Raw genomic sequence first — 13607 nt, forward strand, 5'->3', positions numbered from 1 at the left:
GGACAACCAACTCACTTCAAGAGACATGGGAACTCTATTGGAGGCAGAATTGGACTCATGTCCTCCTGCCCCAGTCACAGAGCTGGTCTGATAGTCAGTTTATTAGAATATTCTTCAAATAGCCAGGAAAAAGTAAACTGAGTGGAAGCTGGAAGATCCGCCAATTCTGAATCACTGGTCCGCCCTTAAGTCACATGGAGGTTTCCATTAGATCAAGTGGGCAACAAAGCAGCAAGCCAAGGGAGGTCATAGGAGTGCAGCAGGGGAGAGTATTTCTGAAGAGCTGACTGCCTTCTCCTAGCATCCAAATCCAGTGAGAACAGCAGAACAGATGGAAGGTTTAGTACAGTACAGCAGAAAGCAAGTATGAAATCTATCTAATCTCCTTTGGGAATAGCAGTTTCTAATATACGCTGTACTTAGAGTTGTTGTAGATGACACTTTTTGCCTCTGAGGCATTACGGTCAAATGTATCTAATTGTAGCGTAAATAATTTCCCTAACAGGGTGTTGTAACAGTGCAGTGCTGGAAACAAAATCTGTGATTTCAAGCAGAGAGGAATTCTGTGGGCACTTCCAAGGTGCACGTATTCCACTACACAAGTGACTGCACAAAGCGAGGTGTTTCTTTTCCTGTGCTGGTAATCACTGTGATCTTTAGAAGATGTATCTGCCAGAGCAGGAATGAGTGAAATGACAAACGTCAGAGATAGCGAGTCTGGCTGAACTTTGTAAACCACCTCCCCAGTAAGAAATCAGTAGGAAGCAGTGGCACACACTTAGGTGCAAGCGTGAATTAACATCTGTAAGAAAGCACTAGAAAGCCAAATCCTCATTGACAAAGTCCTTCTCATTTTTTCCCTGGGCTGTTGATACAGAAACTGGAAGAGAAGTTCCGGCTGAACAGGCGAGAGCTGATTGCCTTTGAGTTCCCAGTGCTGGTGGCCTTGGAGTTTGCTCTCCACCTTCCCGAGCACGAAGTGATGCCGCACTACAGACGCTTGATCCAGAACTCCTAGCACTGGCTGCCCTGCCGGGAAGGGACTCCGGACTGTTCCCACCTGGCTCTCCTGAGCTGCAGTTACTACTGGAAATGCAAAATCAGACTCCCTAACACTTCACACTCTCCCTCTCCGAACCAGTTTTTTCACCAACTGATGGGAAACACTGCGTTGACGTAAGACTCAGCTTTGACAAATTTACACGTCGTTCCTTTCTCAAAGCAGGTGGAGACTGAGATGTTGGTACGTGGTTAACGTGCTGAAACTGGATGGCAACTGACCTACCAGTGGGGGCTGCGGACCTACAAGCTGCCCGTCATCAGTCATACAAAAGCCTGAGGGGGCAGCCTCCATTACCACCCCTCTGTCAATCACACAAACCCTGAAAGCCCACTTGAGTGCATTCTCATAGTGCTTTTTTCTACAGACCTGCTGCAACTCGCAAAAGGACTCCTTAACGTCGTGACAAAGCTTTTAAAGAGGATATCTTCACTGTGTCAAAAAGAATGTGCCAATCTATTTTTGTATCAGCAATTGAAAGTGCACTTTTTCCTGTGGGGTGTTTGTGTGTAGATGTGTGTGTGTGCGCGCGATGCAGACCTGACCTGTGTCCATGTGGGTGGCTTTGCTGTTTCAGCCCGTATCAGTTACTGAGGGGGAAGATCAAGGTGACCTTTACGTGTTTACTTCTTGAAAAGCATAACTACTGGAAAAGTGGTAAATGGGATCATTTTTGGACGCTCGTTTTATTGTTCTCTAATTCTCTGATCTTTCCGACATCTTACCTTTGAAAGGATCACACTACTATCAATCAGGAGAGAAGGATCAGCAGCTGACCATAAGTTTTCAGTCACGTTTGTGATAAAGGTGAAAGCATTGGTATGAGATTTCCATGTCATGTTTTTTAAAAGTATCTTGTGTTAAGCCACATGCTTATTTTTAACCTTCGCACTTTTCCCACTGTGGAGATGGTTAAGACTTGCACTCTGTAGTGTTGTATTTCTGTGCTCTATGTTAGAGTGCATAATAAGCACATTTATTGTGCTGTATCTTAAAACAGTGTTTTATTAAAAAATAAAAACTAAAAGTAGGGCTCAGCAGTATGACAGGTGTGTTAAGGCTCCAACAGCAGGGGCATCAGCTGTTGTTCAACTTCTGTTTTCTTAATGAAAATTGACTGTGCAAAACCTACAGTCAGCACCCATTTAAGTTAAGGGTCCCGTTCCTTTCGGCATTTCGATACTGGAGTTTCACGTGAAGCCTTCCTGCAACTCCCACGGCTCTGACTGGATGCCCAGAGGCTGCTGTGTGCACACTGTGCTGTGCTCACGGGCATCACTCAGCCGGTGGCATTCTGGGCTTCGCACCCGTGTCCAATCTCCTCCTGCACGGGATCACTTCCCAGGCCTTGCCCTCCACGTGCCCCACGCAGATCCTCTACAGTCAAATCTTCACATTTTTGATATCTTTTAAATAAATCTCAACCGTGAGATTGTAGCTGAAGCCTTACCTCTGTAAGTTGGGGAGTGCTTGCTCAGAGTATGGGAAGGGCTTGTGAGCAGAACGTTGAGAGGTGGGACGTGTCAGAGGATGTACACACACTAATGCTTACTTTCTTTCACTCTTCCTTTAACCGGTTTTATTACTTCCTTTGGTTAGGCCAGGAAACATCCAGTTTCTTTACCAGCTTCGACTCCTTTAAATTCTAGTACGAAAAATGCCTGCATACGATCGCTCTCTAGGATCTGGAAAGGGTATGTGAAATGTGTCAGGACAAATGGGAATTCGTCTGATGCTGTTGCTCTCCCTCCATTTTAAGGGGGAGGCTCACTGTGCTGGCTTACAATTATTACTAATACTTATCTAATTACTGATTAGATACATTCCAACGGGACTGGGGTTGGATGAACAGAAAAGTGTGCGCTTCCCTCCCCAGCGCAGCCCCCCACTCCCACTGCCTCCCAGCCCCAGCAGCCCACGAGGAGAAGGGCCGAGTGCCCACGGCAGCACGGCAGCTGTCTGCAGACCACTGCGGTCAGCAGATCTGCCCCAGGGCCTTCCGTCCTCGGCTGCGGCCCCCCCACCACAATCATGTATATACATTCAAGATTTGCTTCTGGTGGCAGAGATCTGTTCCCAACGGCGACTGCTCAAAGCTAAGAGGAGGCTTGACCTTCTGCAAAGGTTCTGCCTTGTGCTTTTGAGTCTTGATTTATTATTTTTTTTTTAATGTTGCTTTAGAGTATTGCAGGGAAAAAAAGCAAATTGTGATTGCAAGATACGGACTAAAGAATGGCAGTCTTACAGTAGTCTTTAGAGACGCTATTGAATCATGCTGTCACATCTTTTGTCTCCTGTGCTGCTACCCAATCCCGATCCACAGTTTACACAGATTTCTGGGAGGAAATCTGATTGCTGGAGACCCTCTGCTTTTTGTTGTCATTGTTGTCATTGTTTTGGGGGCGGGAAAGGGTTTTGGAGTGATGTTCAGTTACAGTTCCAAAGTGGAATAAACACTTAAGATGGTGGCAATGTTGCACTGTTCACTTAGGAACGTATATAAAGCCATATGATGCTAGATCTCAAAGCACAAAGCGTGGTCAGTACAATGATGGTTAGGACAACGGGCAGCGTGTGCCCCCTTTTCTCCCGAGCCCTGGGAAAATTCAGGCTGAAGTGATAGAGGAAATCTGTACCAAACAACAAACAAAAGTTGATTGTTTGCCTTTGTCTTACATGGTAACGAGTGCTGATTTACAAATGATTTTAGATTCAACTTCAAGTAGTTCGGGAAATCATCCATTCCATATCACCTGTTCTGTTTTGAAACTGCATACCATACACTCTACCATGCAGAGTTTTTTGCTTTTTCTAGAAAAAATAAATAAAAGTTAAAAAAAAAAAAAAAATTGAACAACCCAGACTCTTTTCCACCAGTGACAGTCAGTAAAATTACTCCGTTCTCTCATCTGGATGTGTCAAATGGTTCTGGTTTTGTCTTCCTCTGGGACATAAAGCTGCTAATTAGGAAGGCCTGGGCATCTCCAGACATTCATCTCCTGTAGATTCCTCAATCCTAATTGGAGAGGTTGGGATATGCTACTTAGGCTTAGCCCAGCTGTTATTCAGGTTCGCAGCCATCTCCGTACCAGTTGTAGTGCACATAGCAGGCTGCCAGAACGACAGCTTTGGACACTGAACACAATTATCTATCATCTACTAGTATTCAAGCCATCTTTTCCACCTCTGACACTCCCTAAATCCAGCACATACTTGGGTCTGGTTAGGCCAGGTGTTCTCACCAGACAGCGCCCATGTATTGTGCTTTGCATTGGATGGTTCAAGACCCAGTTGGATGGATCCCTGGGAAATCTGATCTAGTGCCTGATTTAGTGCCTGGCAACTCTGTCTGTGGCAGGAAGGTTGGGACTGGACGGTCTTTGAGATCCCTTCCAACCCAAACCATTCTATGATTCCACATTCACTTTAATAAACGGTTTTCAAAGGTTTGGTTTCCTACCCCATACCCATAGCTGTCTGTATTCCACAGAGCCCCATAATTGCAAATTGGTATTTGTGGTGTTGGGAACGGCAGTTTGATTTACACGGGCCCCAGAAAGTACGAATATACAGAGTGCTTTGCTAATCATCTTCCAAAGCAACTCACAAATGCCAGTGGCATCTTTGGAGTAGTCTGTAATGACTTGAAATGAATTAACATCAGCTAGTTGCTTCAACCACATGATACAGAGCCTCTTTGCTGGAGGCAGAGGAGTTTGTTAGAAGATAACACCTTCCCACGATGCCAGCAGATTTTGGCAACAGTCTCCACATTAAAAATGCTAAAACAACATTAAAAAAAAATTAAAGAAGGTAAAAGTTGTTTAGAGAAGTGAGAGACTGAGCATTCACAGCAACAGTAGTGCCAACTTCACCACTGAGACTGAAATCTGTCCCAGGTTGCGCCTTTGGGGAAGGGGCGGGGGTGTGAGAGGAGGACCTGAACTTCATTTGTTCATCCATCTGCCATTTTAAACTTTGTAGAAAAGGAGAAAGGAAAGGGGAAAAGAGTTTTCAGACACATCCCTTTGGTGAAGCTTGTACACAAAGAAAGAGGGCTCTATGAAACCTCGTTCCTACCCACTGGCTGCACTGTGAGGCCTTGCAGCCCCAGACTCGGTGCCTCGGCTGTAGACCTCTGGTCCAAATGTGCCCGAAGGAGAGCTTTCGTTCACTAGAAACAGTAGTGGCTACTGGGAAAGAGTGGGATTGTAGTCCTGGCAGATGGCCTGCGGACCTTCCAAAGCAACAGGGAGGACCACAGAGTTGCTGAGGTAGGAAGGCACCTCTGGGCCCATCGGGCCCGCTCCAGCTGGGGCGCCCAGAGCAGGGCGGCCAGGCCCATGTCCCGAAGAAACAGCCACTCCAGATGGGGAGAGGAGATGATATACTACCAAGAACAGATGTGGAAGAACTGCAGAGATGAACAGCCTGAAATTCCGCTGAAGGGAGGGAGGAACGGTTAACAAAATTACAGATCTGCTGAAAACAATGGGAGCTTGTGGTTTCTGTCGCTGTTTTCTGCTGGTAACCAAAGAAGCCTGATGGTATTTTTAGCTTAGAAAGATTTAGAAGATACTAGTGCAGAAACCTCCTATCTGCAAAGTTTTAAAAAGCTAAATAGAAGGGTTTTATTTCCAAATTGTTCGCATCCCACTCAGAACGGAAATGATGGAATTATTGCCAGCCGAGGTGCATTGCCCGGTTGGAACACAATGCCTCTCCCATCCCTCCCCACGGCCCAGCCTGGGAAGTCCCTGCTCTCAAGAAAGCCTCCAGCCAAAATGCTGAGCCTCAGGCACCTTCCTCATGCCCCTGCTTCCACAGGTGAAAGCACAGCCTCATCAGCAGCCTGGTTTGGCCAACAGTGAGACAGTCATGATCTCCCACGTTGCAGTCCACAAACCAACTGCACCACAGCTCCTCAGAGAGCACAAGCATTTTAAGGAAACACTGAGGCGGGATTTAGACTTCTCACATGGACAAAGTCCAGCACTTCTCCTCTGAATAAAGGCTGAGGGAGCTGCGGTTGTTCAGCCTGGAGGAGAGAAGGCTTTTGGGAAGACCTCACTGTGGCCTTTCAGAGAAGCTGTGGTGCCCCATCCCTGGAGGCGCTCAAGGCCAGGTTGGATGGGGCCCTGGGCAGCTGAGCTGCTGGGTGGCAGCCCTGCCCATGCATGGCACGGGGTGGGACTGGGTGGGCTTTAAGGTCCCATCCAACCCAAACCATTCTAGGATTCTATGATCAGCACTTTTTTTCCACCTCTCTCTCTTGTGTGCATATTTTTCTAGCCAAAACTAGAACAATTCAAGCTTATAAGCAAAAACAATTCATATAAATGCATGTTGTTCACTTGTACATCTCTCAAAAGCACACCATCCAAGAGCTATGCCGAGAGTACTTCTGAGAGCTCAATATTTAATTGCCTTCTCTTGTAGCGCACCCCCCCAGCTGCCCAGTAACATCCCTCTGCAGCAAGTCGTGCAGACTGGAAGACGATCAGAACCTGGAGTATTTCCATGGGTAATGACTGCAGTGTTCACCAAGCCAAAGCCAGAGCTGCCAGGTTGTCCTCTCCCATGACCGCTTTCAAAGTCCATTGATACTTTCTGAACCCAGGACTCCATCAGCTGTCACTTGCCTTCCACAGCAGCCTGTATAACACCTTATTGCTGCACAGACTGGAGCTGAATTAGACGACAAGCTAGGCAGAAGAGACAGTAACTATTTCATGCCCAGTACCCAACCTCTAGTGTTGTCTAACCTGAATGATACTGAGCAAAGTCACAGCCCTACCAGTCAGTAGAGCACACAAGCCACCACATCAGAGGTACTACGGAACATTTAGGCATCACAGTACAAATTACTTGTTGTGTAGATGTCTTAAGAGCTCCTAAATCCTCTTTTCAGATCCTTTTTCCTCTTTTATGTCTTTCAGGTGTCTTTCAGGTGCTTTTTCACTCACTGCTGTTGTTCAGCTATTTTTTTTTCCTTTTGGTTTACCTTTTATTATTTCAACAACCCCAAAGTAAAGCAGGAAGATATTGGCCTAATGCTGGGTTGAGTCTGGCTGACTCTCACACGGCATCCGGGCTGTGGTCCCCGCCCTTCATCTGATTTATTTTAAAAGCCTGCTGCGTCCATTAATGGAAAGTTGGACTCTGTTCAGGCCGTGATGGTGTCCATGGACAGGAAATTGGAAAGTTTCAGATTAAAGCTGCAGGAGGCCAGGAAGAAAAATATCTGGTGAATTTAATTGATGGTGGCAACTCAGTTATTAGGGGCAAATACTAAATAAAATGGCAGCCTGTGACTCAAAGAAGATCTTTGCTTAGAAAGACAAAGGAAGGCAGCATGGGAGTCTGTAAGGCCACGGGGCTGCGAGGCAGAGCTGTTCCCTACCTGTGGGGTGTTCAGGCACTTTGCAAAGTCTGTTCTCTGAAGGCATACAATGAGAGGGCTGTCACCGTGTTGTTAAATTTGCTAACCATCAAAGTTACTCTCTCCTTAATTTCTTAGAGGTCTGAGACATACCTGGTGAAACCTGGGCCTCCCTGTTGCTTATATACTCATCCGGAGGTAAGAAAGCCATGGGAGTCCCAGCAATGCCGTTCTGCATTTACGTTGAAGCAAGTTGATGAGGAGAGACAGAAGTCATAGCAGCAACCTTTGCTGAAGGTCTTATCATAGAAGGTCTTATCATAGCTTAGGTTGGATGGGATCTTAAAGTTTATGTAGTTCCAATCCCCATCAGATGCTGAAGAAGCCCATCAGGGCACAGGATGACCTGGGAACCCATCTACACTGGGCAGAGAAGAGGTTTTTCAGTGTGCAAATGACCTCAGATCCTAGCAATGGGCTTCTTAAAGGGGAAAAAGAGAGAGAAATAGAAGAAAAGCATTCTGATTCATTTTATAACAGTGCTGCCATCATATCATTTATTTTTTGCATTTTACTGGATAATTGAGCCAGAAAGTTAAAAATACTTAGCACAACTATAACTGTGGTTATTTACATAAGTGTACTATAGAATATAGGAGGAGAGGGACCCAGTATAACGATGTGGAAACTGAATGGGTTAGATTGAAAAAAAAAACAACAGAACAAAACCCACCCAAAACTCCAAGATCCTGAAGAATGTTACAGCTGAAATCTCACGCCATGGGCTTGCACTACTCTTTGTTTTTAAACCATCACATGGAAAATGATGTCAGAATTCTATAGCTGGAATTATATTTTTGGAATGGTCAAAAATATTTCGGAGTACTCTGTACCTTCCCATTAAGGCAAGAGAACTTCCAGCTGACGAAAGAATTCGCCATGAAGAGATTCCGTGAAGTCTTTCAGAGAGACCAACATAAGACCCCGTTGGTTCTGTAAGAGTGTGCTCTCCTCTCTCTTTTGGCTAAAAGGCACAAACCTTTGCAGTACCCATTCAATCGTCACTTTTGGATGAAATGATGAAGGGGAGCAGAAGCTGGTGCCATACCGTATCCCATTACCTCCCATTACCTCCTCCTAGCTCAGGTCCCAGCATAAAGTGTCCCTTGCAAGACTCAAACCTAACCTTTGTCCAAGCTTCTGCCTACAGCAGGGGGTCAGAAGTAGGTCTTGAAGGTCCCTTCCAACCTAATCCATTCAATGATTCTATGGTTTAGGGGAGCTGTATGGAGCCTGGCGTCCACGGGAAGTGAATGGAGATCGTGACTGACTGACGGGTGGACACAATGCACATCATTTCAGGAGGCAATGTGATTTATTAAATGCCCCAGTACCAGACCCAGGCATCCCCTGGCTCAGGAGCTCTCAGCAGGCTCCCATACAATCTGCCCGCTGCTCACTTCCAGCACAGCGCTGGGAGCTGGAGGTCACACCGCAACCCCGCTGTTACCCTCTGCATTTACTCCTTAATATCAACTTTCCATGGTTACAAAGAGGGCTTTGGTCCAGAAAGGATGCCCTTGTGTCATGGTTTCAGGATCAAGAGAAGTAAAAAAACACCAGAGAGATTTGGAATGGGAAGTTATTTTCCTGCTTTCACACAGATCAGGCCATTAAGGGTTCCGCCGTCCAAACCTGCAGTGCTGCTGCCCAGCAATTCAGCATTCGTGCCGCTGAACCAGAGTTCTGAATCACAGAGGGTTTGTTTTATGGGTTTGTTTGTTTGTTTTAACCCAAAAGAAAACAATACAGTTGAGTTCTTTCCATCGGAGAGGCTGCAGTAAGCAACTTACCCACACAACACGCCTATTCATGACATGAGCCACACAGCTCTTTGCTCAGCAATTTTAATGTTCCGCTGTGAATAGGACTGAGCCACACGAAATTCTGTTGTGTAAGGCTCTCCTTGGAAGCAGAGATTTATTTTCTCTGGTTACAGCTCATCATGTCTAGAGGCTGCAGCCATCTGCACTAATCCCATGCAGTCTGCTCGTATTCATCAGCACCATGCCGAAGACAGGACGAGCAGATGAGTATAATAAGGAAACAAAAGTTGCCTTGCTGAAATGTTTAGCTTCTGTGTCTATCCTACATCCTAATCCTTTGAATAAAGCTGTAGACATTTAATAAATAATCAGTGTTTCCCCAAAGGAATCATTGTAGAATCCTAGAACGGCTTAGGTTGGGAGGGACCTCAAAGACCACCCGGTCCCACCCCATGCCGTGGGCAGGGCTGCCACCCAGCAGCTCAGCTGCCCAGGGCCCCATCCAACCTGGCCTTGAGCGCCTCCAGAGATGGGGCACCACAGCTTCTCTGGGCAGCTGTGTCAGCGCCTTACCAACCTCTGAGTGAAGAATTTCTTCCTAACATCTAACTGGAACTCCTCTCATTTAGTTTAAAGCCATTGCCCCTTGTCCTATCAGACCATGTAAAAAGTCAGTTTCCCTCCTGCTCATAAACTCCCTTCAAGTACTGGAGTAGAGCTTGTGGTAGCAAGAGTGGGTGGGTGGATGGGCTAGATGATCTTGTAGGTCCTTTCCGACCTTGTGATTCTATGATCCGTGATTCTATGATCTATGATTCTATGCTCAAGAGACCATGGCTGAAAGGATTGCTCATGATCTCTGGCAACCAGAAGCAGGATTGTGAGGAGAGCTGGGGTGTCCACTAGGATGTGTCATGTCCCCACCAGCTTCCCAAAGGTGCAGTGATACCCAGCTTGAGCCAACATGGGACCTAAAGTGGGGCCATCAGCCACCAAGCTCCTCCGCACAACACATGGCCCCAGCAGGGAGTAACAAACGGATGGGGACCATGAGGGCAAACAGCAGAAGGAGAAGCTTTGAGTATCCCCGGCACCTGAGGTTACACTGTGTTGCCTAAGACAGGGCTGGGCGCACATACAGGGTTTCCATTCACTGCTGGGAGGAAGAGGTTGGAGAGAACATTGCCTGTTTTATAGAGCTGTGCACTTAGCTTTTCTATAGAGCCCAAAGTGATGGCTGAACCAGCTCTGAGCCGTCTGCTTTTAAACCTTCATCACAAGCATAAGAAAAAATACACTAAGCATGTTGTCGAGCATGACTGTGGGAGAAAAGGATAGATTTTATCTATCAAGTGAAGAACATAACATGCCAGCTGGCTATCCGCTTCTGCTCTGGAAGCAGATACTGAGGGGCAGGAAAGCCCTGCCCGATGCCTTCTCATCCAAGATCAAGGAGGATGCACTCCCCCATCTCAGTGAACTAAAAGCCCAACTTTTCCTCCAATACTCTCCCAGAATAATCACTTTTCTAGCAGAAATGAAAGCTTACACAGGGTCAAAGTGCAGTTACAAAAGGATTAAGCTCCTCAAACAAGGCAGTTAATATGGAAATAGTTACACAACCCTCATGGGCTCCTTTAATTCCTTTCTGGGACTAAATTGCCATCTATTTGTGATGTGTCTTAATCAAAAAAAGAAATGAATAAGCAACACACTTAGAGAAAAAAAACTCTTCCCATTTCATCCCCTGCTACAAAACTATTTCAGCCTGAGCTTTTCCCAGTCCTGCCCCCGATATCCATCCCCATCCCCACACCTTCTCTTCAGACAAAACCCCCCTTCTCCTGTCTGGAACAGGATTAAGGTCTCACACTGGGTCTGGTGCCTACTTCACATAGCAGATGATCTGCCTTAAAGCTGCTCATTCAGCTTCTGCTCTGGGCGAGACAAATCTGCTATGGAGTTTTCTTTAAGCATCCATCCCCTGTAGTTTGCAGGTAGAACAGTTGGAAGAAGGCCTCCTTTCCTTAGCACAGCTCCCAGTAACTAACTTTTCTTCAATACTCAATAGAAACACCCTTTGCAGAACATGTTCTATGTCCACATCATACTTCTTGAATTCTTCAGGTCTTGTGTGAGGATGGGAAACATGAACAGAAATATTTATACACTCTTCCACCAGCTCCAAAAGAGTTGATAACAAAAGAACAGTAATTCAGAACTCCATCTTTTAACAGATATTTCTACGTTTTACTAAGAATTTTAATAGGCACATTGCTTCTTCCATGCCACTTGACTTCAGGAGCCTCTATTCCAAAGGCCAGCCATAGGCACAGGCCATGCCTGAGCAGCAGATCATACAAACCAATTACTTCAGGGAGACTTGGAAAAAAAAAAAAAGAAGTAGAAAAATTAAGTATAAGCAAGATAAGATCAGAAAAGCTCTCTGCTTTTCTGTTCAGGACTCTCTGCCAGAGCAGTTTGACCCTAGCAGCGCTGAGGCAGCCATGGGCCTGCATCCCCTCAGGACGAGCAGCACATCCCCACCTCTCCTCAGTCCCCAGGAACTGCCAGGCCTTCAGAAGCTCCTTAAAAACAGGCTGAAAAACCGAGGTATTCCATCAGCTGCAAGGCCACTGCTGTGCACTGCTCTGAATGTACCAAGACGGATTTTAAAGGCCTTGGAGTTCCATTTCCACCTTACTTTGAAACTTCAGCAGGATGGGCCTGTGCTGGTCCACAGGGGCCATGCTCACCTGCAGCAGGTCAGGCTGGTTTGGAGCTCACTTCTTCCCAGACATGGTGGATGCAGGAACCCAACCTTGTTTTCCTGAATTAACTGTTTTCTTCCATGGTTTATGGGGGTGATCAATTGAAGCCTACAATTTTTTACTTACAAACACAAGCACACTGTGGTAAGGCATTAAGATGAAAAGCAGAAGGAAGCAGCTCAGCGCTGTTTAACATGCACAAAGGTAAATAATGATGAAGTAGACTCACTAAGTGGAGAAATACTAATCTGGCAGCTGCCAAAAATGAATTCCCCAGCACCCAGGCAATGCCATGCCTACCTCAGCCCAACGACCTTCCCACAGATGTCCCATATTCCCTCTGGAATTAAGGAACCCCCACTGGTGAATTGGCCACTGGCTTTCCATTGAGACAACCACCAGCAAGAAAGCAAATGGGTGCTGTGGGTTTTGGTACACTGTTATGAATAGCACAGACAGGAGTGAGGAAAAAATCCAGACTGCAGCCAGCTCTGGGAAGTTACACAAGAGAGGTGCATGAGGTGCTTTGCCCACAGCAAATGTTCAAGCTGCAATTGTAAAACCTAGGCTGTCTCTCCGGGTGCTCATGAGGCAGCACTGTCCTCCCTGGCTGAAGACTTGCTGCAGAATCACAGAACGGCTTGGGTTGGAAGGGACCTCAAGGATCATGAATCTACAACCCCACTGCCACACGCAGGGCCACCAACCTCCACATTTAATACTAGATCAGGCTGCCCAGGGCCCCATCCAACCTGGCCTGGAACACCTTCAGGGACGGGGCATCCACAACCTCTCTGGGCAGCCTGTTCCAGCACCTCACTGCTCTCTTGGCAAAGAATTTCCCCCTGACATCCAACCTAAATCTTCCCTCCCTCAACTTAAAACCATTTCCCCTTGTCCTGCTGTTATCTACCCTTTCAAAGAGTTGACTCCCCTCCTTTTTATAGGCTTCCTTTAGGTACTGAAAGGCTGCAATGAGGTCACTCCACAGCCTTCTTTTCTCCGGGCTGAATAAGCCCAGCTCCCTCAGCCTGTCTTCGTAGGGGAGGTGCTCCAGCCCTCTGATCATCTTTGTGGCCCTCCTCTGGATCCCCTCCAACAGCTCTCTCTTTCTTGTATTGGGGCTACAACAGCATGAAGGTGCAATGGAAAGGATCCTGGGCTGGCACAGCTGAATGCCCAGGGAAGGGCAGCATGCTACAGATATCACTCCTGGAGCTGTCTGGATTCACAGGCTGCAAGACAATGAGGATCCATGGTTGGGTGCTCAATGGCCCAGAACATGGCTTCAAAATCAGTGCCTGATAGCTCCTGTTGGTTTCAGGACCAGTGCTTATGTTCAAGCCCCTCTTTCTCTCATCTTTGTTCCCCTCTGCTTCCTTCTTCCAAAAACTGAATTTTACCACCTGGCTGACTCCAGACTCAAGTCAACTTGAGCATGACCCAACATGCATGGACAACAAGGCAGTGTGAACACACCTTATACTGAGATAAGCTTATCTATCGCACAGGCCTGACTACTCCTCTGAATTCTCTTCTTTTTTAAACTACAGCATTTTTTTTTCTGA

General features: G+C 46.6%; 2 protein-coding genes across 10 annotated transcripts in view; one reads left to right on the forward strand and one right to left on the reverse strand.

Moving 5' to 3' along the window:
• Positions 1-3968, forward strand: part of CABLES1 (Cdk5 and Abl enzyme substrate 1) — a 68505-nt gene extending 64537 nt beyond the window's left edge. For all 4 annotated transcript variants that reach the window (XM_015278006.4, XM_025147894.3, XM_025147895.2 and 1 more), the window contains one exon: positions 878-3968. In XM_015278006.4, the coding sequence (XP_015133492.2) occupies positions 878-1018 (141 nt within the window). In that variant the 3' untranslated portion in view covers positions 1019-3968. The remainder of the gene's footprint in view (positions 1-877) is intronic.
• TMEM241 (transmembrane protein 241) overlaps positions 1-13607 on the reverse strand; it is a 99928-nt gene that overhangs the window by 29063 nt on the left and 57258 nt on the right. The window lies entirely within an intron of this gene.

The sequence above is a fragment of the Gallus gallus genome, chromosome 2, assembly GCF_016699485.2.
Source record: "Gallus gallus isolate bGalGal1 chromosome 2, bGalGal1.mat.broiler.GRCg7b, whole genome shotgun sequence".
NCBI lineage: Eukaryota > Metazoa > Chordata > Aves > Galliformes > Phasianidae > Gallus > Gallus gallus.